Source organism: Dendrobium catenatum, unplaced genomic scaffold, assembly GCF_001605985.2.
Source record: "Dendrobium catenatum unplaced genomic scaffold, ASM160598v2 fragScaff_scaffold_1586, whole genome shotgun sequence".
Lineage (NCBI taxonomy): Eukaryota > Viridiplantae > Streptophyta > Magnoliopsida > Asparagales > Orchidaceae > Dendrobium > Dendrobium catenatum.
In genome coordinates this window covers 134793-156230 of record NW_021320048.1, presented here as the reverse complement: position 1 = coordinate 156230, position 21438 = coordinate 134793, and the positions used below count along the sequence as shown (strand labels likewise).

The following is a 21438-nucleotide window of genomic DNA, read 5'->3' as shown; positions in this document are numbered from 1 at the left end:
CTTGATAGAGAAGCTCATTCATTGAGGCCTTCTCTAAGGTATAAACTCCTTACCAAGCTCCCTAGATAGGTAGCATGGTCAAGTGTGAAGGAAAGCTTCACTCCAATGGATTTCCACCATTGGATTAAAGGTTTCCATCATAATGATGCTTCCCATGAAATTTGGCATGAATCTGCTGGTAGGATTGTTCGGATCACGTCAAAATAACTCAGCAACTTTGGGAAATGGAGGGAGGTTGAGTATATAATCATGACTGTTGATATGGATCAATGGTCCATGTTCGATCCCACAGTTTTGAAGCTGTTTAATCATATCTGTTTGATCTTTGATCTGATGACTGGGATTAACCCTTTGGTTACATAGTCAGCGCCAATGATTGGCTTACCAATGAAGGAGCGTCGAGTGTAAAAGAGTCGGCTGACTATGTAATCCCATGTTAATTAAATTAAAAATCATGGGAAATTTAAAAAATTAATATCTCCCAGTATACTTGGCCAAATTAGGTGTTCTTAGGCTCATTGAAAAGATCTCAGGGAGGTCTAACGAAGCCTTATGGTTCTAGGCTCTAATTCCATATGGATAAAATTTAATTTTAGTTTGAATGTCTTATGAATTATTGCATTTATTGATTGAATTGAACTTACAAGAGCTTGGAATTTTGGGAGAATGAATTTGGGCATGTCCCTAACATGTCTAAATTTTATCTCCCTTGTTTGAAGTTTTTAAGGGCATTATCATGCCAGTTTTGGTTTAAGGGTCATGGTTTGACCCTTAAATACAAATTAGAATCATAATCTATCCAATGAGATTTAGGATTTGATTTTGAGTGTGATGATGATGTATAACATAAGGAGTTTAGGGCTAGTGATTTTACCCCAATCCATCCCTAGAATAGCTCCCTAAGATTTTTCTAGGGTGACTTAGGGATCACCTTAGGTGGCATGGTTAGCAACCTTAGAGAATTTCATTTGTGCTCAAATCTGGTGTGTTTAGGCTCTGAGGTCAGGTGATCTTGTGGCCTAAATTTCACTAGATCTGGTGCCCATTTGGTCCAATAATTAGGAGAAAAAAATCTCCCTCTTAGAAATGACCTAGAGCTTAATTAATTCACCAAAAACTCTTGTTAATTCTAAAATTCATCCATAATACCTCAAACTGACTATAATTGAGCCCTTAATTAGTGAAAATTGAAATCTCTACAATTTGACACCAAGCTCAACCTAATTTAATTTTAACTTAAAATAATTATTTAATTAATTTTAATTATTTAAAATCTTTAAAAAATCCAAAAAATTCTTTAAACATTTGCTGATCTCTCCTTAGATCATTTCTGAACTTTGAATTAGATTTCAAGGGGTTTTGTACTGATTTGGTTCTAATCATTAAAAAGGACCCTTAGTTATAATAATTAAATAAATCCTTAAAATGCCCAATTTCCAAAATTCATTAGTAATTTTAGAAAATTCCAAATAAATCAAACTTAAAGTCTAATGACTATAATTAAAAAATAGTATTTTTTAAAAATGTTAAACCCTCAAAATATGGTCAAAGTCAAAAAGTCAAAGTCAAAAAGTCAAAGTCAAAATGTTAAACCCTCAAAATATGGTCAAAGTCAAAATGTTAAACCCTCAAATAGGTTAAAACTTGGTTAAAACTTCTAAAAATCATAACGTTTGATAGAAAACTTCAAATTGAGTGTTCTAATAATCTAACAACTCATAATAAGGTCTAGTATTTATTAAAAATTTGAAACCCTCAATATTAACTTTAATTTTAAAAATCAACTTTTAACCTCTTAATTAACTTATTTAGATAATTCTTAAACCCATTAATTCATTCAAACTCCAAAATTTTCTAAGTTGGTTAATAAAATATTCAACCAATCCTTTAAAATTAGTAACCAATTCTTTTTTATAAAAATCTATCCCTTAATTCCAACCAACTTAAATTAACTTAATCAATCCCAATTATTACTAGGTAACCCAGGCCTATGAGGCTATTAACTTAGCCCCAAGGAAGGTGAAATAAACTTCACGTACTCGGTGTGAAACAAAGGTAGTAATTATTTAATCTTTAAAATGTATTCAAATAAAATTTTAATTTAATAATATTTAAACTCCAATCTAAATCTCCCCTTTAAGCCTTAACAAATGTAAAATTTTAGATAACTTTGACTAACTACCTAACTTAGGACCTACCCCAGCCACATGACCTTTTACACATATTTTAGATGATTTTCTAGTACAACTGACTCTAGATTTAGTTTAGTCCGGTGTTTACTTTTCTGCTGCGTGCCGGATTTTTCATGTGGTTTTATTGCATATTGTGGATGAAATTACATATTATGTTTGCTTACTTTTACTAGACTCTGTGGATGATTGTTGTGCTTGGTGACTAGATTAACTTTAGGATAGGAGCGATTTGGATGTTCACATAATTTTTTTTAGGTGGCCACGCTCATGCAGGGTAATAAAAAGAGGGCTAAAATAAAATCAATTATAAAAATGCTTGCACATGTGATTTAGCTTCTATGCCCCCAAGTAAAAAAAAAAAAAGCTTGGCCAGTATGTTTATTTATTTTTCTACATATATATAACTTCTTGGGAATATAATTTTTTTATTTATTTATCAATTGCTTAGGATAACCTTGCAGAAGAGTCTAGAATTTTATTTCATATTGATGCAATTTATATAAAAGTCAAGTGTTGTGAAAGTGGAGTTTTTAGTTGGGATACATAGATCCAAAGGTTGGATTCCAAAGAGAAAAGGACACCCCTTAGGGGAGTATCCCTTTTCTATTTGAAGATCTAAATTTGGATCACTTCTTCCTTACCCAAAGAGGAAAGAGTGGCATTCCCCTTAAAGGAAGAGCTCTCTTATCCATTTGGGTAACCTGCTCTAAAGAATCCAAGGAGCCTGAAGGAGAACAATATTGAATATCTGAAGATAAAGAGTATCCCACTCAAAATCACTTGCATCTTTATTAGCTTTATAATTTGGGTTGTTGTCAGTGGTGCCCAGCCACTTTATTTTCTGAAAGACTCTGGTTTGTAATAAGCAAGGCAATTTACCTATGGACATTTTGCAATTAATTGATTTATATTTGATATGTTGAGATGATTATGTATAGAATTACTTACTTTTTCTAGTTTTTGCCATTTGTGTGTCGCTTTTGTTTTTGCCTTGATACATGAGACTCGTAAGGGTGAAAAATTTTTATACTCATAATTAAAATAGATTAAAATTTAGTGAGTATAAACAACATAGAAAGATAACGGATCTATAAAATTTGCCAGAGATCGACCCCTAGGTCGCATGCATATTTTTTCCCATCTATGGGTAGAGTTCGAATAATCTAACCTATAAGGATAAGGTGCCGGACCTAGGGAAGCCCGGTCTTCTAAAAAAAATATTTTTTAAACCTTTTTTTAAATTTCAAGCATATTTGATTTGAAGTTGTCAACTAGCATGGATTGTATTAGAAATACATTTAAAAGAGTCAAAAATTTAATTGCATTAGTCTTTACCATTTTGCACCCAATATAAGTCAAAAGGGTCAATTAGAAAAATCTCTAGATGTCAGCCCTGGCTCTCTAAAACTTTAAAGAAATGTCCCCACCACTCTTTCATAAAAAGACAAGATTCATCTATTTTAAATCGATTAGGTTGTTATCTAGCTCCCCAATCCAGGTCGTGGTAAGTCCAGGTTTTGCATTGCATTAGTTTGGTTCAGATGACTTTGGTCCAGTGTCCAAATTAGTTTTAGGATCTGGGGAACATCTTTGATTATAAGACCCCAACGTCCGGGAATTTAAAACCAAATTTATAAAAAAATACTAAACCCTAATTAAATCTCATTTCAATCCAAAATGTAAAGCCCAACATTTAGATTAAATTGGGACACTTTTGGATGGTTCCAGAATCTCAAAGTGTCCCCTACTTTTCTTCCCTTGATTCTGTTAATAACTGGTCAACCTTGCTCCAATCCCTTTTGAAAATCCAAAAATTCACCTCTTTTTCGTATCACTCCTAGAAAATCTTAAACAAAATTTCGCCACTATTTTAATCGAGAGTTTTTGTAGGAGACTTCATCTTCCTACGATGTAATTAAATACAAAGGCTTGCGCTCATAGGAGATTTAGAACCACACATGCACCTGATTTTCAAAATTTAATCAAATTTCTTTGGGAAAATTAAAAATGATTGTTATTATCATACAAAATGAATTAACATCGAGTGACATTTTCTCTCTTTTGGGGAGATATATATATCTTTTGTTGATTAAGCTTTGGATATGAACTTAACGATCTCCCTTCTTGATTATTATAGCTGGATATTTAGTTGAAACTCATTTTAGCCCTTTTGGGCCATATGAAGTTCTCCTTTAAATCCGGTCACAATATTCAAGATGAGATTCCAAATTCTAAATTTGAATCCCATCCTAAAATTTTATTTCCACCTTCTGAGTTGGTATACTCTTTCTAATGGGATAATTCAATTATAGAATTAGAATTTAACTCCAATTTAAAAATTTCCAAATAAAACCAAGCTTTTAAAAACTTGTTTTTCAAAATTCCACCAACAGGTTAGTATAAAAGTGTCTCTGAATGCTCCTATGATATCTCACCTTATATATGCGAATGATTTTCCTATTTTCTTTGAGGCTAATTGAAAGATTTTGAAGAAAGTAAAACACATTCTTAAGAATTAGTGTAGATGGACTGGTCAGAGGGAAAATTTGCTCAAATCCTCTATGCTATTTGGGAATTCTGCAAAAAAGGAGGAAAGTTTGAACTCTTTCAAAAATTATGAGTTTGAAGGTGGTCAGTGAAATGGAGTATTTGAGTGTTAGAATTATGTTAAGAAGACTTATTATTTCAGATTTTAAAATTTGATTGAGAAAGCTACTAGTAGGCTCAATATATGGGGAAACATGTTCATTTCACTTGATGAAAAAATGTTTATGCTTAATTCATCTTTTCTTTTCCTACGTATATTTTTAGCAACTCATTCATTAGCTCCTTTGGGGGTTTTGAATGAATTTGATAAATTTTGTAGAAAGTTTTTATGGAATAAGAATGATTGAAGCTATGGCATTCACTATGTTGCATGGGAAGTTTTGTGTACGCCGAAGAAAAAAGGTGGGTGTGGTGTGAAGTCATTTGTGGAGAAGGTTGGCCCTTTGAGGGCAAAGTTTGCTCTGAATTTCAATACAAATACTACCTCTCTTCTCAATAGAACATTGATTTCCAAATATGGTAATGAAATATGGAATGCTGAAAGTAAAATTTATTATTCTCCAACATGGAAGATTATTGTGAATGGAGCAAAACTTCTTCATCCTATCATGAGATGGAAAATAATTAATGGTGCTGAAGTGGATACTTATAAAGATATATGGATTTTGGAAAAGAGTATTGACAAATGGCCAACATTTGTAATAGATTTAAATAAAAAAGAAGTCAGTCTATCAGCTTTTATTACAAATGGAAAGTGGAATGTTGGTAAGTTGAAGCAATGTTTTAGACAACATTTGGTGGAAACTATTCATTTGGTACCTATTCATCCAGAATCTGATAAGGATCAGTTGGAGCTAGTATTCAAGTGTTTTGGTAGATCAGTTGCAGAATTAGTCTTAGAGAAAGTATATGAAAACTGCAAGGATTATAATGATTGGTACTGGATGAAGAAGCTAAAATTAAGGCCGCAGATTGAATGTTTTTTGTGGCATCTGGGTTAGAATGCAATTTCCTCAAACTGGTTCCTTCATTACAGAAGATTACTTGATTTTGATGGATGCCCGAGAGGATGTGAAGCTATTGAAAATGCAGAACATGTTGCTATTCAATGTGTGATGATCAAACTTGTGTTGAAGTGGCTTGTTACATGTGGTTTTTTTATTCCTGCGATTACTTCTCTGGAAGATTGTAATATGGTATTGTGGCACCTTGCTGGTATGAATCCTTCTGTTAGAAATGTGTATTGTTCAGGTGTGTTCTTTTGTTGGAAAAGCAAGAATAAGGTTATTCATGGTGGTTATGAAGACAGCTGCTCATACATTATAGAAAATTTATTTAGTCATGCAATTTCCTCTTTTAATTCAAATCTAATTGAGGAGAATTGGGATGCTAAACAGTTGTGTATGCTGTTTCAACATACTTGGCATCCTCCACCTCCTGGTTTGATTAAGTTAAATGTGGATGCTTCTTTAATTAACACAAACAAAGTTGGTATAGGTGGAGTTTTTAGAGATTATAATGGATGATTCTTAGGTGCTTTCGAATTTAGCTGCCTCCTATAGGACAGTCCACAAGTTGATATTTTAGCAATTCTTGCTTTGAGGAATTATATTCATGATTGGATGTTTGATGCTAAGGTTATTGTTATTGAAGGAGATAACTACAACGTTTTCAAGTTTTTTGAAAACATATTGAATAAGCCGGTTGTAATGGAAGACTTTCTAAATCCAAAGGATTTAAATTTTCTTATAGATTTTAAGCAAGTGATTTTTCAGTTTTCAAATAGGGAATGTAATAAGTTAGCTGATTTATGTGCTAACATAGCTCTTCTTTAAAATTTCTTTTGGTAAGATGTTAGTTGTGATAAAATTCCTCATTTTTTCGCTTTGTTAAAGAGGGAATATGATTGTAATTAGCTGATTGAATAAATTGCTTTATAAATTCTCTTCAAAAAAAAAAAAAAAAAGATGATGAATGTGGCTGATTTAATCATTTTTTATTGTCATATCTTTGACATCATCTCCGATTGCATAACACAAGGGAAACTATTAGATGAGCACAATATGTTCCTAATTTCATCCATTGGCCATGTTTGCGACCAAAAGTCCAATTGTTACCAGTAAGGGTAAAACAAAGTGGAGGAATGCACTCTGGTATGTCATGTGTAGGTTTGTTCATATTCAAATACCCTATGTGTGGATGATGTAGATGGTCTTTCAATGTCAGGTGGTGGGATTTTGAACAATTTGGATGTCTACTTAGGTTCATCTTGTAGGGTTAAACATCCTAGTGCTACAGCGAAAGAACCTCTTGTAAAAGAAATTTGTACTTTAGCTATTTGTGTTAATGCTTCCAAGCCTATTTCTCATAACTTGAGAGCAATTAGTGGAGAATTTCAGCCCCTTTCGAACAAACAGAATTCCCCTAAATAATCTAAGGTTTTTGGTGATTGAAGCCCAAGCCATTTCTCTTGGAGGAAACCCTATTATACCCCTTTAGACAAGATTCTCAAACAAGAGGTGCTTGATGAGGATGGGATTTCCTTGAATCTTGATTTTGACAAGGTTCAAGAAAATATTTGAAAATTATAATGTGCTATAGTTTGGAAACTTCTAGGTAGCATATCTCATTTGCTTGGCTCCAAGGTGAACTATCAAGGCGATGGTCTCATGTTGTAGTTTCAATTGATCACTATTGCTCCAAATTATTTTATTTGTATTTTTCAAAGCCCTGAAGCTCTTGATGTCATCCTTTGGGGCGGTCCTTAAATTATGGTCGGAAGTATAATTGGCCTTGATCGGTGGTCATGTTCCTTCTCTCTTAAGGATATGAAAGGGTTCGTTTCCCAACTTTGGTGGGCTTTCCCCAGCTTCGTTTAATGTATTGGGATCCTTCCAATATTGCTTGTATGGATGCTATGATCAGAGAACCTCTTTAGATAAATGAATAATCATCATCTTGGGGTTAAAGTTTATTTACTAGAGTTTGTGTGCACATTGATCTTACCTAGAATTTTTCATATTTTCTTCCATTGTGGAAATATTGACCATAATGTGGAGACTTGGCCTTGCAAGACTAAGTTACTGCCTATTAACAACACTCTTCAATCATCATCATTGGAGAATCTAGCTATTCTTTGCATACTCAGCAGTCCAATCCTCCATCTTCCCAAACTTCAAACTAATTTGGAACTTGGAATGTTGTAACTAGAAGGCGACTTCCTAAACCGAATGGCCATCTTCCTTCTAAAGGACATAAAATGAGGCACCATTCTCCCATGTCAGTTGTTCCCAATCCATAGCTTATTAATTTCACAGCTCAAAAACCTCAATAGTAGGATGTTTCCAACAATAGTTAGAGCCTCTGAAAACAAAGACCTAGAGTCCTTCGAAATGAATTGCAATAACTAGGGCATGTCACCATAAAGGAAAAAAACAGCTGATGTGATCTTGGGCAGGGATTTGGCCCCCTCAAATAATCATTGTTGAGGTCTTCTTTTCCATGTGGGATCTCTCATTTTCATATGAGGGTTTTTAATCTATACAATTTTCCATTTTTAGTTGTTGTTTTCTTTAGTTTTCAGTGTCTACTAGCTTGAGTTGGGGAGACATTTTTATTGATTTTTAAGTTTGTGCCTTTTTGTACATCACTTTTATTATTAATGGAAAATCCTTTTTTTTGGAAAAAAAAATTCATCTAGTATGATATAAATTGTACTATACAATTAGTTCAAAAAAATAGAGAATTTTCTAACTCACCAACTCACTTCCTTTAGTGTGTGTGTGCATGATTACTCAGCTTTGTATCCACCATACATATGACTTGACTCAAGAAATGTAAAAGTACATTAAAGTTGAAATTACATACATACTCAATCCTAGTCTACCCAATCTTGAGCTTATTAAAGTTGCAAGTGTACGATGGACCTAAAATATTAATAAGTAAGGCAAAACAAATATTTAATAAATAAATTGATCGGAGATAGAAGTAAGAAAATAATAATATTTGTTATCACCAAAATTATAGTACTTGGGTCCTGCTTTGCAACATTATGAAATGATCGTATCACTTATAATAATTTGGAGGCTATCAAGTGATTGATCAAATAATCACATGGAAATGAAGGGTTAATTTTAAATGAAGGGTTTTGGGGTCAATGATCTGATCATTATACAAAGCACAAATACGGATTAGATTTGAAGTTCAGAATGTAGTTTAATGCTCTTTCAACGGAGATTAGATATTTTGTTTTTGGAAGTAACCTCACTAAGAAATGAGGTTAGCACATGTTTAGTCATGTGAACATATCCCATGGTTACTTGGTTTCTTTCTAAAAACCATACGAACTTGGCATACCCAAGAACTAAAATGATAATTTATGGAGTAGGTGTTTTGTTCTATTCAAAGCATTCTAATGCACTTCAATTTAACTAGACATTTGGTGGCTTTGTTGACCACATTCGAGGGTCGTCAATGATGGGCCAAAATTTGGTGGACTTTGGCCTTGGGATTAGGAGAATCAAAGGCCCAACTTGGCAATTAATTAAAACCCAAATTAATGATGGTAGATCATTCGGCCACCACCTCTGACGGCCATAAAGCTGTCGTGATTCCTAACCCTAGTTCTTGTATGAGACTTGATTATGAGATTTCCTTAAGGAAAACTCCATTGGTTTTTAAGGAACCAACTTACTTTCCTACTAAGTCATCCTCCCCTATTAATGGTAAAGGCAAAAAGATTGAAGAAAGTGTGGAGATGAAGACACCTCGATTGACTGTTGAGAGTAGGCTGAATGTTTTTGAAGCATCATCGCCATCTAGAATGAAGCTTTTTGTTAATCAATTTGTTAATGGTAATGCTAAACTGGTTCTTGTATCTGAGGGAGCCCCTTTAGTTTAAAATAATTTGGAGGAGCCATCAACTGTTTGTTGTAATGCTCAAGTTAATGCTTTTGTTCGTGATGTTTAAGGAGAAATAGTTAATAATGATGGTAGTTTGGGAGGTAGTGGATTGTTAAATCCTTTGACTAGACTTCCTTATATTAAAGTCAATCTCCTAAAATAGGAATCCTTTTTGTTAAATGATGGAGTTGCGGTTAAGATAGATGAGACAAATGTGAAGATAAATTCTGAAAGACATCAATTCTCTATTGTTGTGAAGGTTTTTTGGGAAAGACATCCTAGCTCATATGATTGTGGAAGAATTGCAATAATAGTGGTTGCATTTTGCTAAATTCCATTTTACCTCTCTTGGATTAGGCTGGGTATTATGCTCTTTTTTCTCTAATGAATCCATGTAAAATGTACTAATGGGTGGTCCTTACTTTGTTAATGGTCACATAGTTGGTCTCGATAAATGGAAATCCAAATTTTCACCTATTTTATTGAAAGGATTGTCATCTCTAGTTTGGGTGAGGATGCCTAATCTTCCACTTTATTGTTAGGATGACATTAATGTGTCTAGAACTGCTTTCTTGATTGGAACTTCACTCTTGATAGATGGTGATATGTTTCAATGGGGTAGAAGGGAGTTTGCTAGAGTTTGTGTTCGAGTGGAATTAGACAAACAACTTCCTTTGGGTGTTTGGTTGGAAGGTTTAAATATCTGTTTCTTTCAAAAAGTGGAGTATGAGAAAATCTCTTCGTTCTGCTACAAATGTGGGAAGATTAGCCATTTGATCAATATATTTAAAATGGAGGATAAGGGAGGCCTTGATGGAGATGTAGTGAAGAAGGTTATCTATGGGAATCATTTTGGGGAACCTCTATCAATGGATCTTAATGCCTCATCTTATGGACGTTGGGTCCATGTTAATTATAGAAGAAAAAAGAAGCCTACTGTAGTATCTTAGAAGGAGGTTTATCTAGTTAAACCTATTCCAGCTCAAGCTAAAGACTTGAAGATATCTAAACTGGATAAAGTTCAGAATGTGATTTTTGATGTTGAGAATGCTGATGTTCATTCGACCTTTGTAGAAGGGCAATTAAAAGTTAACCAAATTGTTTTAATTGGTGGTGATGATCTGAATAAATGAGGAACTGATCGTGGGACTTTTGCTGAAAGAGGTAAGGATTTATCTATTGATAAAGATTTGCCATCTAATATTATAGCAACTTCTACTAATAATAATATGTTTAAAATTCTAGAATCTCATAATGGGGATGAGGAGGATATGGAGAATTTTGTGTTGAATAATTTTGGAATGAATGAAATAAAGGAGGGTGAATTGGTGAAGCCTCTTGTTTCAAACAAAATTGTGGAGGAATCTTCAGCTATTCTAGTTAATAAGGAATGCAATGTTGGCAATATGGCAAATGTTGGTGATGGCTTAGTTAATGGTAGTTAAGGAAATTTTAAACCTAAACTTTAAAAGAAATTCAGGTTCCTTGGTCCATTGAACTCTTCTTCTGGACATAAAAAACTAGAAGTGATGAATAAGAGGAGTGGGGGTCATTCCCCCTTAGTGGGTAAATGAGTTCCTAAGATTTTAGGAACTATAGAGGGGTTAATAAAAGAGAAGCCTGTCTAAATTTGAAAGAAGTTGTAAAAGGTTGGGATGTACTCTTTGTTGGTATTAGGGAAATAAAGATTTCTGGTATTTGTAGATGGGAGTTTTGTAAATTTATTGGTAAAGATTAGGATTTCCTTTTTTATCCATCAGATGGTTTGTCTAGGGTATTATTGTTTTGTGGAGGTCTTATTTGGCCACTATTTCATTATTGGAAGCTTTTGTTCAATGTGTTTTTGGGGATTTGAAGGTTGTCAATAAAGGTACTTGGATGGTTTTTAATATTTATGGTAGTAGAGATTTGTACAATAGGAGGACATTATGGGAATGCATTGAATTGCACTCTATCTTGAGCCTTCCGTCAGCGGTGGGGGGAGATTTCAATTGTATCTTGTCTCAAGATGATAAAAGGGGAGGGATGAAGTTTCAAATTTCCCTTGGTCCTCAAGAGATGAAATAATTTATGAATAACAATGATTTTCATGAATTGGGGCTGGTTGGTCCAATGTTTACTTGGCTCAACAATCAAAATTGGAGTTCAGGTATTTTGGAGAGGCTTGATAGATGTTTGTTGAACTCAAAGGCATTAGATTTGGTTCAGCAAGCAACAACCAGACACTTAGTGAGGGTCGCCTCCGACCATTGCCGCATTGTTTTGAAAATTTTCAACAAAGATTTTTATAGAAAAAATTTCTAAGGTTTGAAGATGTTTGGGTGTTTTATCCAGCTTTGGTGGCAGTAGTTCATAAGTCATGGATTAAAATTGCTGGTGATGATCCTAAGGATGTTCTCAACAAAAAAATTCTCTGAGATTTTTAGGAAAGCTAAAATTCAGAATTTATTTGAATTGAAGAAAAAACTTAAAAAGGAGATAGTCGATCTTCAGTTGGAGGAGATGATCGGTGGTGGTTTATCTGAACTCAAAGATAATTGGAGGAGATGATTGGTAGTGGTTGAAAGAGGGTGACATGAACTCTAGTTCTTTCATCTTTTCGCTAATGGTAGGAGGAATGGAAATTATATTAACCAAGTGAAAAATGTGGATGGTAAACTTGTGGAGGATGAAGCGTCTATTGACAAAAGCTTCTTTATTTTTTTAGCAGTAAATGGAGACATAATTTGTGAGTTGACATGCTAGCCATAATAGTACGGCTTGGCCTACTCAATAAATTTAGACATTCAAAGTCTAAAAAAGGATTGGTGGGGATTATAATTGATATGGAGCAAGATTATGATAGTACGGCTTGGCCTACTCAAAAGTAGGTGTTGGAGTATTTTGGATTTCTATTTTACTTCTCTAACATTATGATGGAGTGTGTGGTTGATCCTAAATTTTCTATTCTTTTTGATGAAAATAATTCGACGTGGATTGAAGCAAAAAGAGGATTTAGACAAAGCTGTCCGTTATCTCTATATTTGTTTATTATGTGTTCTAAACTCTTATTTAATGCTTTTTCTCATAAAGGTAGAAATTTGGGCATCAAAATTGTTTCTGCTGCCCCAAAGGCCTCCTATTTTTTGTATGCTGATGATATTCTTATGTTTTCTGAGTCCAACTTATGGTATTTGAAGAAGATTAGAAGAATCATTCCCGATTGTTGTAGTTGGACTGGGCAGAGAGTTAATATTGAGAAATCTTCTATATATTTGGAAAATCTATTAGTCATATCAAGAGAAGAGTTGTCTCTAGTTTGTTGAAATATAAGGAGGTAAAGGAGCTGAATTACTTGGGAATCAAAATTGTTTTGAGGAGGATGGTTTCATATGATTTTCTTCATTTCTTGGAAAAATCTGCTTTCGAAATGAATGTATGGGACAACATGTTTATTTCTTTAGTTAGAAGGTTGGTCATGGTTAAATTTATGATTCTCTCTATTTCTGTTTTCTATGCTACGCATTCTTTAAATCCCTTGAGTATCATAAAGAATTTGATAAGATTTGTAGAGATTTTTATTGAATAAGCATAGAGGTAACCGTGGACTTCATTATGTGGCTTGGGATGATCTTTGCAAACCAATGGATCTAGAAGACACGGGCTTCATTTAGCCCTCTCAATCATTGAACCTTTGAGAGCAAAATTTGTATGTAGATTTATCAATAAACCAAACTCACTCCTTAATAAGATGTTGATTGCCAAATATGATTATGATATTTTGTATGTTGATTGTAAAAGAAATAGCTCTTCCACATGGAAAATTATTCTTACTGGAGCAAAATTCCTTCGACCAATGGTGAGATGGATGGTTGCATCAGGTGATTTCATTAGTATCATGAGAGATGTATGGGTGTTAGATAGAAGTTTTGAAAGATGACCAGCTTTTATAGCTATTTTGGATTGTGATTTTTCTTCTCTTGACAACTTCATCATTAATTGCAACTGGAACCAGGAAGAAATTATTAAATATTTTGGAAACTCTTTAATTGATATCATCCTACATATTCAAATTTTTTTGGAGATATTTAATGATCGTTTGGAGCTTATTAATATTTTTTTTTGGTAAAACTATTACATCTTTGGCATCCAATAAAGCTACAACTGATTTTGTAAATGTGGATTTTGGAGGTGGACAAAAAGATTGAAACTTTCTCCTCGTGTGGATTTCTTTTGGTGGTGAATTTTAAATAATGCAATCCCTATCATTGACTTCTTAATGTGTAGAATATTGTTGAATTACAACTATTGTCTGAGAGGTTGTATGGCAGTGGAAAATTTAGAACAAGTTGTCGTTTGATGTTCCAAACTTATTCAAGTTATTGTATTGCTTAAAAAATGGGGATTTCCTATTCAAGTGTTTTCTTCTATTCTGGATTGCAAAAAAAAAATTGGAATTGTTGCCTAATGCTAATCCATTCATTGCAAATCTTTACCGCTCTTTGGTTTTTTTCTCATGAAAAGTAGAAAAAGTATATAACATGGTGGTCAAAATCTTGGATTGGGTTCCTCAAATGCAATTAAACTTGCATTAACTTAATCGAGAATTAATAATTTTTTGGACCATTGAGGTGTTAACTAGCTTTTTATGGTGACTTCTTGATCATGTTAGCCTCCTCCCGAATGGATTGAAGTGAACATTGATGCTGCGCTATTGCAATCTAATGAGGCTGGTATTGTCAGAGTTTTTAGAGATCAGAAGGGATGATTCTTACTTGTTTTTGGATTCAAATGTATTCATTAGGATAGTGTTTTTCTGTAACTTTTGGCTTTTCATTCTTTGAAATGGTAATCCCAAAATGGATGATGGAAGCTAAACGTAATATAATTGAGGGAGACAATTACAATGTCATCAATTATCTATAAAGTTTGGTCGGTAAAGCTACTTGTAACTTAGATGGTGACATGATGAAGGACTTGAATTCCTTGAAAGAATTTAGAAATTTATTATTTCATTTTTTTGATAGAAAATATAATAAGTTAGCTGATTATTGTGCTAACTTTGCTTTATTTGGTGATTTTTTTGGGAAGATATAAGTTGTAATTAGATTCCACCTACTTTTCTTTCTTTGTTAATGGAGGATTGTGATAGGTTTTTTTTTCGGGTTAAAAATCCACAGAGGGGCTAACACGTTAAATAATAAAAACCGATTAGAAGGTCCTTAAAGGGGACCATCAGCTCTCTAATGCTCGAATGAGCTACAAAACAAATCAAAAGAAAACCTACGAGCCGATAGTCCCCACTAAGCAAAAATACAAGACAACCTAATAACATGCTAATGATGCTATAGGCAAGCATCCAAAAAGAAAGATACAGAAAGGGAATTGAAGCACAATCTTTTTGCAAAAAGTCTTGACCATAGCCATACGAAAATCCACTTGATAATCAAAGAGGTTGCAAAATAAAAAATTAAAGCACAAAAAAGTATATAAATAAAAAAGGAAGTTTACTAAATTTAAAGTAGGAGAATAAGTTGAGATATTACAAATAAATAGCTTCCAATAAAAAAACTGCCCACATATGAGCCAAAAATGATCCCACTCAAAATTAACAAAATTGTTAATAGCTCTAAAACAATGATCCATGATAGGCTTACCAAAATGCTTAAGATACTGAAGTAGGAAATAAAAGAAATTGGGCAAACCATGAGGGCTAATATGGAGATCCATAGCATTCCACCACATAAAACCTAAAAAAAGATACAGGCTGATAGAGCTCAGGATAAATTGAAACTAGCAATCATCACTTTGGTAGTCCACATGCCACTAAATTCGACCATAAAGCTCAAACAAAAACTCCCTACCAAATAGCCCCGAACAGCAATAATCTAGGCTCACCAAGAAACAATACAAGTGTTTGAAGAGAACACCAACAACCAGCTTGAAACAGGTCCCCAAACCATCAACCAAAAATGGATTCCTCAGATAACAAGAAAGGCTCTAAAGACCACATGAGAAAACCAAAAGAAACCCAGCATCCCCATAACCCAGAATAGAACAAATAATGCCCAAACCCAAACAAAACTCCCATAGATACCTAAAACCAAACAAAACAACCACCTGAAGGTAGGAGAGCAACAATTAGATAAACCACTAGTAAAATAACCAGTACAATCACAACTTAAGCCCATATTCACATAAACCTCAGTTAAAGTTTACAAAGTCATAGAAAATGACCAATAATAGTTCAAATACACTAGAACAAAATAAGGAAATAAATAGGTCACAACCACTACCATTATAAAGGATGTAGTAGGTAACAACCACAAAAGCCTCCAGAGAAAATTCATCCCCCACAAGGAATAGGGCCAATGCCATCACATAAAACCACCAATCCAAGCAATCATGAAAAGAACCCAATAATAACTAGGCACAAGAAACTGACTAGGAGAAACGTAATAGTAAGGAGACCTAACCAACCTAGGAGCAATAAAAATATAGTAGCAATCCTTGGACCATAGAGGAGAGCCAAAACCCAGGACAAAGTTGTATGAAACAAGAAACTTGGAAAAAATAAGACCATACCAAGTAATAGAAATACAACCCAAACAAAAACCAGGCATAAGGAACCAAATCAAGCCCAGACAAAAAACATAGGAGAACAACGGGTAAACTGACTCCAGTACTAATAAAACAAAGTCCAAAGGCTCTAGCCAAAAAGAAAATGTTATGGTGTAAAGTAAGGTATACCAAATTTATCAAATCTTAAGAGGCCTTTCAATGTAATATGGATGATAATAACAATAAAATGAATAAAGAAATTTAAGCCACACCCCCAGTCGGTATGCTAGTTAGCACATGTATTACCTTCCTTGTGAATAAGAGTACAAGAATAATTCATAAAAATAAGCAAGTTCTTTATATCTCTCATAATATAAAAGAGCTTAGAATTACACACCATGTTCTAAACATTATTAAGAAATTGAAAATAGTAATTGGAATCAACTTCAATCATAATGTTAGTTAAATCATGAGAAATGCATAATCTTAAGCCATGGAGAATAGTCGAAATGATAACACAGTTAACATCACAATTTTATAAAGGACCAGCAAAAGTTATAAGGATGTTTAATCCAATATATAAGCCTAGGGTCTTTAGAGAGGTAAGCACCCTATAACGACAAACCTAAATTAAAAGAAACAAAATAGAATTTTTTTAAATTTTTGATAGATATTAACCTAACAAAATAAAGATCCAAAACTTTATCTTTCACATTATGGATTATTCTTTTATGATTCATACCCACAACGTTGAAGAGAGAGTTGTCCTGTTCAACCAAAGATACCACAAGATAAGAGAAGGAATAATATTTATGATATGACATTTGGATTTAATAAACCAACCATTCAACATAGCATTAATAGTCATTTTAGTATTGAAGCAATTCAATATGAAAATATCATCAAAATAAGTCCAAGTTTTAACAGCTAAAGGACTAGAGATAAAAACATGATGCATATTCTCCACATGATAATAACATTGGCATTTTGAAGGTAAGATAAAACCACTTTTAATTAAATTATCATCCATAGGAATTAACCTGTGTAAATTCTCCAGATAAACACTGCCACTGTGGAAGGAATACTTTTATGCCAAAACAAAGTAAACATATTATTCCTCATTCTTAGATCTAAATACATTCCAAGCATCGTTTAATCTAAAATAACCATTCTTGGATAAGCCACGTAATAGTAATTCAGCCGAGTCAGTGTTAAGGGGGAGGTTAAAGATTTGTTGAATAATAGAGGCAGGGATGACATTAGCAAGTTTATCATATTCCCAACAATTATCATTAAAAAAATAATTCACCTTAACAGTCGAATTAGAGGAGGTGTTAGTTATAGAGTCAATAGAATGATTCTCTAACAAATGATCTTGCCAAAAGAAAATGTCACCCCCACCAAGGCACCAAGAGATAAGGGCTCAACAACCTATTTAATTTAACAAAATCTCTTTAACACTTTTGAATCACTAATGTTAAAACTATAAGTAGTATGATGTTTACCCACACAATACTTAGTAAAGATAAAATTTTCCAGGGGCTCCCTTTGGCACAAAAATTATACCATAACTTGAAAGAAAAGGCAAAACCAAATCCTTTAAACTCTTACAACCCAAGGCTCCCTCCTCCAGAACACCACAACATTTGTTCCAAGAGGACCAGGTAATTTTAGAATATTTACTAGCCCCTTTCCAAATAAATTTATTGAAAAACTTATAAATCCTATTACAGACTTCTTGAGTAGGAAAAAGCTTTTGGATAATATAAATAGGTAGCGAACAAATAACACACTTGATATGAATTAATCTACCCCCAAAACTAAAAAAAATAGAATCCCAAGACATAAGCTTGTTTTGCATAGAATAAATAAGATCAACAAAAAAAAAAGGTTTCTTTTTACCTTTAGAATGAGGCACCCTAAGATACTTAATAGGAAAATGACCATGAACAGAGTCAGTTAACTCTTTAATATCAAAAATACAATCATTAAGCACTTTCTTGGAGGCAATAAAATAACACTTTTATTTATTTAAAGAAGGAATGCTAACCATATCAATTTAATAAAAAAAACTTAAAGTTTATTGATCCTATTAGGAGAAGCATTCATAACAATGATGAAATCATCAACAAAACATAAATGAGAGATGAGAAAACCACCCAATATTCTAAAATACAAACTAAGAGAATTCTCTAAAAGGATGGCAAGGCCTCTAGATAATTACTCATTAGCAATCAAAAAAAGGGTAGGAGAAATCAGATCATCTTGTCTAAGGCCATGGGAGGATTTAAAAAAACTATTGCTTTTACCATTAATCATGCTTGAAAAATGAGATCCCTCAATGCAATTTTTAATAAGATTGATAAAACCAGAATCAAAGCCAAACAACTTCATAATATTATAAATAAAGTTCAAATCAATGTTATCATAAGCTTTAGCAATATTAATTTTCAAAATCATGTGCCAACTTCTCACCCTAACATCCAAATCTTGACAAAATTCTTGGTCCAAAAGAATATTATCTACAATAGAATACACAAAACCCATTTGAGAAGGTGAGATAATTTTAGGCAAAAAAGAATTTAAAAGATTCATAATTAATTTAGAGAGAAATTTATTAAAAAGGGTACAAAGACTATTTAGTCTAAAATCATTCCAAATACTAACAAAGTTGTTCTTGGAAATAAGCACAATAGAAGTAGTAGTAAAAAACATAGGCATAATAATACCAGCAAAAAATTCAAAAAAGAACAGTAAAGATCATTACTAATAATTTTCTAAAACTTTTGAAAGAACTTAGTAATAAATCCATCCAGACTAGCCACAGAGTCACCATTCATGCCATGAACAATCTCTTTAACTTCCTCTAAAAATGCATGTTTTGAAAGGAACTCATTATCCTCTTGAGAAATAAGGTTAGGGATAATGGAAGGGTTATCATAAGAGCAGGACTAAAATCTTTATTGAGACGATTTTGAAAATGCAAAACAACAAGATTAGCAATTTCCAACTTGTCCTCAATAACAGAACCATCATCACGATTAATTTTATGAATACAATTTTTGGCATGTTTTCTCTTAACCAAAGCATGGAAATACTTGGTATTATTATGACCTTCAACAGGTTGTTTGGCAATCACTTTTTGTTACTAATAAGATTCTCTCGCGCTTGTAATATACAAAGACAATCTTTAGCATCTCTTAGTAAACTGAAATTATTATTATAAGGAAACAATTGACAATTAGTTTCCAATAAGCTCACTTTCTCTTCAGCATTTAAAATATTGGAAAAAATATTTTTAAAAATATTATGCTTTCACTAGTTTAAAATCTCTTTAATTCTTTTTAGTTTAAACCAAAATCGCCTCATACTAAAGGTAGAATTATCTGGATGCAAAGGGGCATTCTTATTTTCCTGAATCAAATCTAGAAAAGAGTCATGAAGCAACCAAATATTTTGACATCGAAATTGAGCATGAGAGTTAATATGCCTAGTCTTGAGGGTAATTAATAAAGTAGAATGGTCAGAAAGAGTTCTTCTAAATGTTCAACAACAATAGAATTAAAAGTGTTAAACCAATAATCATTAAACAAAAATCTATCCAGACATTGCCATAAATGACCATGATTCCAAGTGAACTTATTACCAGAGAAAAAAAATATCAATTAAATTATAGTCCATAATCATATTATTAAAATCCTCCATGGATTGATAAATAGGAGAAGAACCCCCAATACATTTAGATGGATTCGAAATTAGTGTCAAAATCCCCTCTAATAAGCCATGGCAAGTTACAAATATTATTAAGGTTAGTAGGTTGCTCCCATAAAAGTTTTTTGGTATAATAAGAAGAAGCAGCATAAACGAAAGAGGCACAATAATACAAATTTAAAGCTTCAATATTACAATGCAAAACTTGAGTTAAATCACCAATAACATCTATCTGAATAGGATCCTTCGAAAGTACCCAAATCTTATTAGCCACATTAGAAATATCATATTTAAAATGCAAAAATCTAGAAGTGCCAAGTAACATTGAATAAGAAATAAGGTGTTCAAGTAAAATAAGAATTTAAACATTATAAACATGGCATAAATTCTTAACTCTTAACCTAGAAGAGGGACACCCAATGCCCCTAATATTCCAAATAATATAACTAACCATAAAAACAAAATTAATGAGAAGTATGCGGTCAGGTGGTTTGAGGAGGTTGCAAATTAGTATTCTTATTCTTCCCACCTCTCCTACAATGAAACTTGAAATAACTAGTGTCATTATTATCTTTAGCAAAGCATTTAGCCATAATATACATAATCCTCAATATCAATAATCATTTTGATAAAGAGAGTTTAAAGGAAGCTTACTATCATTAGTCAAACCTGCCTGCCTCACCTCCTAGTTCAATTCACCTTCTTCAAAGAAACATCCATCCTCAACAGCAATTTTACTACTTAAATCACTACCAAGATTACCTTCCACCCTACCAATTTGGCCATCCTCCTGGGCATTAACAATAGATTTAAGAGGCACATTAGAGCAATTATTACTTAACGTCATAAAATCCATATCATGTAAGTTTTTCTTAAAAGTATAATGAGTAATAGATGAAGGTGAAATAATGTTTTAATAAGAAGTAATTGCCAACGTTTGCTCATCCACATTTTGATAATCATTATGGAGAGAAGATATAGAGTGAAGATTTTCTACCTGGTCACAACTAGGATCACCATCATGGTTGAGGTATGGTTCATTATGGATTATGGGACATTGTATTGGTTCCTCATTAGCAACTTGCACATTGATAACATTCCCCTCTACTATATCAGGAGTAGTTTCCTCATTCGTATCCTACAAGTTTGAAACATTAGCCTAAACCATAACAGGATTAGGAATCACAATATCAAGGTCAACTGAAGGGGCCACATTTTCATTTAATTGTTTGGTTAATTACTTCACCTTATGGAGATGGGGATGCAACTTATAGCATTCAGATAACCCATGACCATGCATCTTACAATGAGATGAAAAAAGTGGTAAATTTTTAATTTCAACTTTTTGGAAATACCCATTCAATTCCGAACCAATCCAAATCTCATTAGGATTTTTCTTGGAGATATACAACTCAACTAAAATGTAAGCTACATATGGCCTAGAGATAGATGTCATAGCTTGGTCGGTCTACAGTAGCCTATCAAGGATCGAAGACAATCTAAATAAGATTTGGGAATTGAAAAAAATGAAGATGCAAATTCAGGA

At 33.0% G+C, this 21438-nt stretch overlaps 1 protein-coding gene across 1 annotated transcript in view; it reads left to right on the top strand.

The window, feature by feature from the left end:
* Nucleotides 1–14671, top strand: part of LOC110111384 (putative elongation factor TypA-like SVR3, chloroplastic) — a 95524-nt gene extending 80853 nt beyond the window's left edge. The window contains exon 6 of the mRNA XM_020843225.2: nucleotides 14293–14671. Coding sequence (XP_020698884.1) covers nucleotides 14293–14388 — 96 coding nt within the window. The 3' untranslated portion in view covers nucleotides 14389–14671. The remainder of the gene's footprint in view (nucleotides 1–14292) is intronic.
* The last annotated feature ends 6767 nt before the right edge of the window (nucleotides 14672–21438 follow it).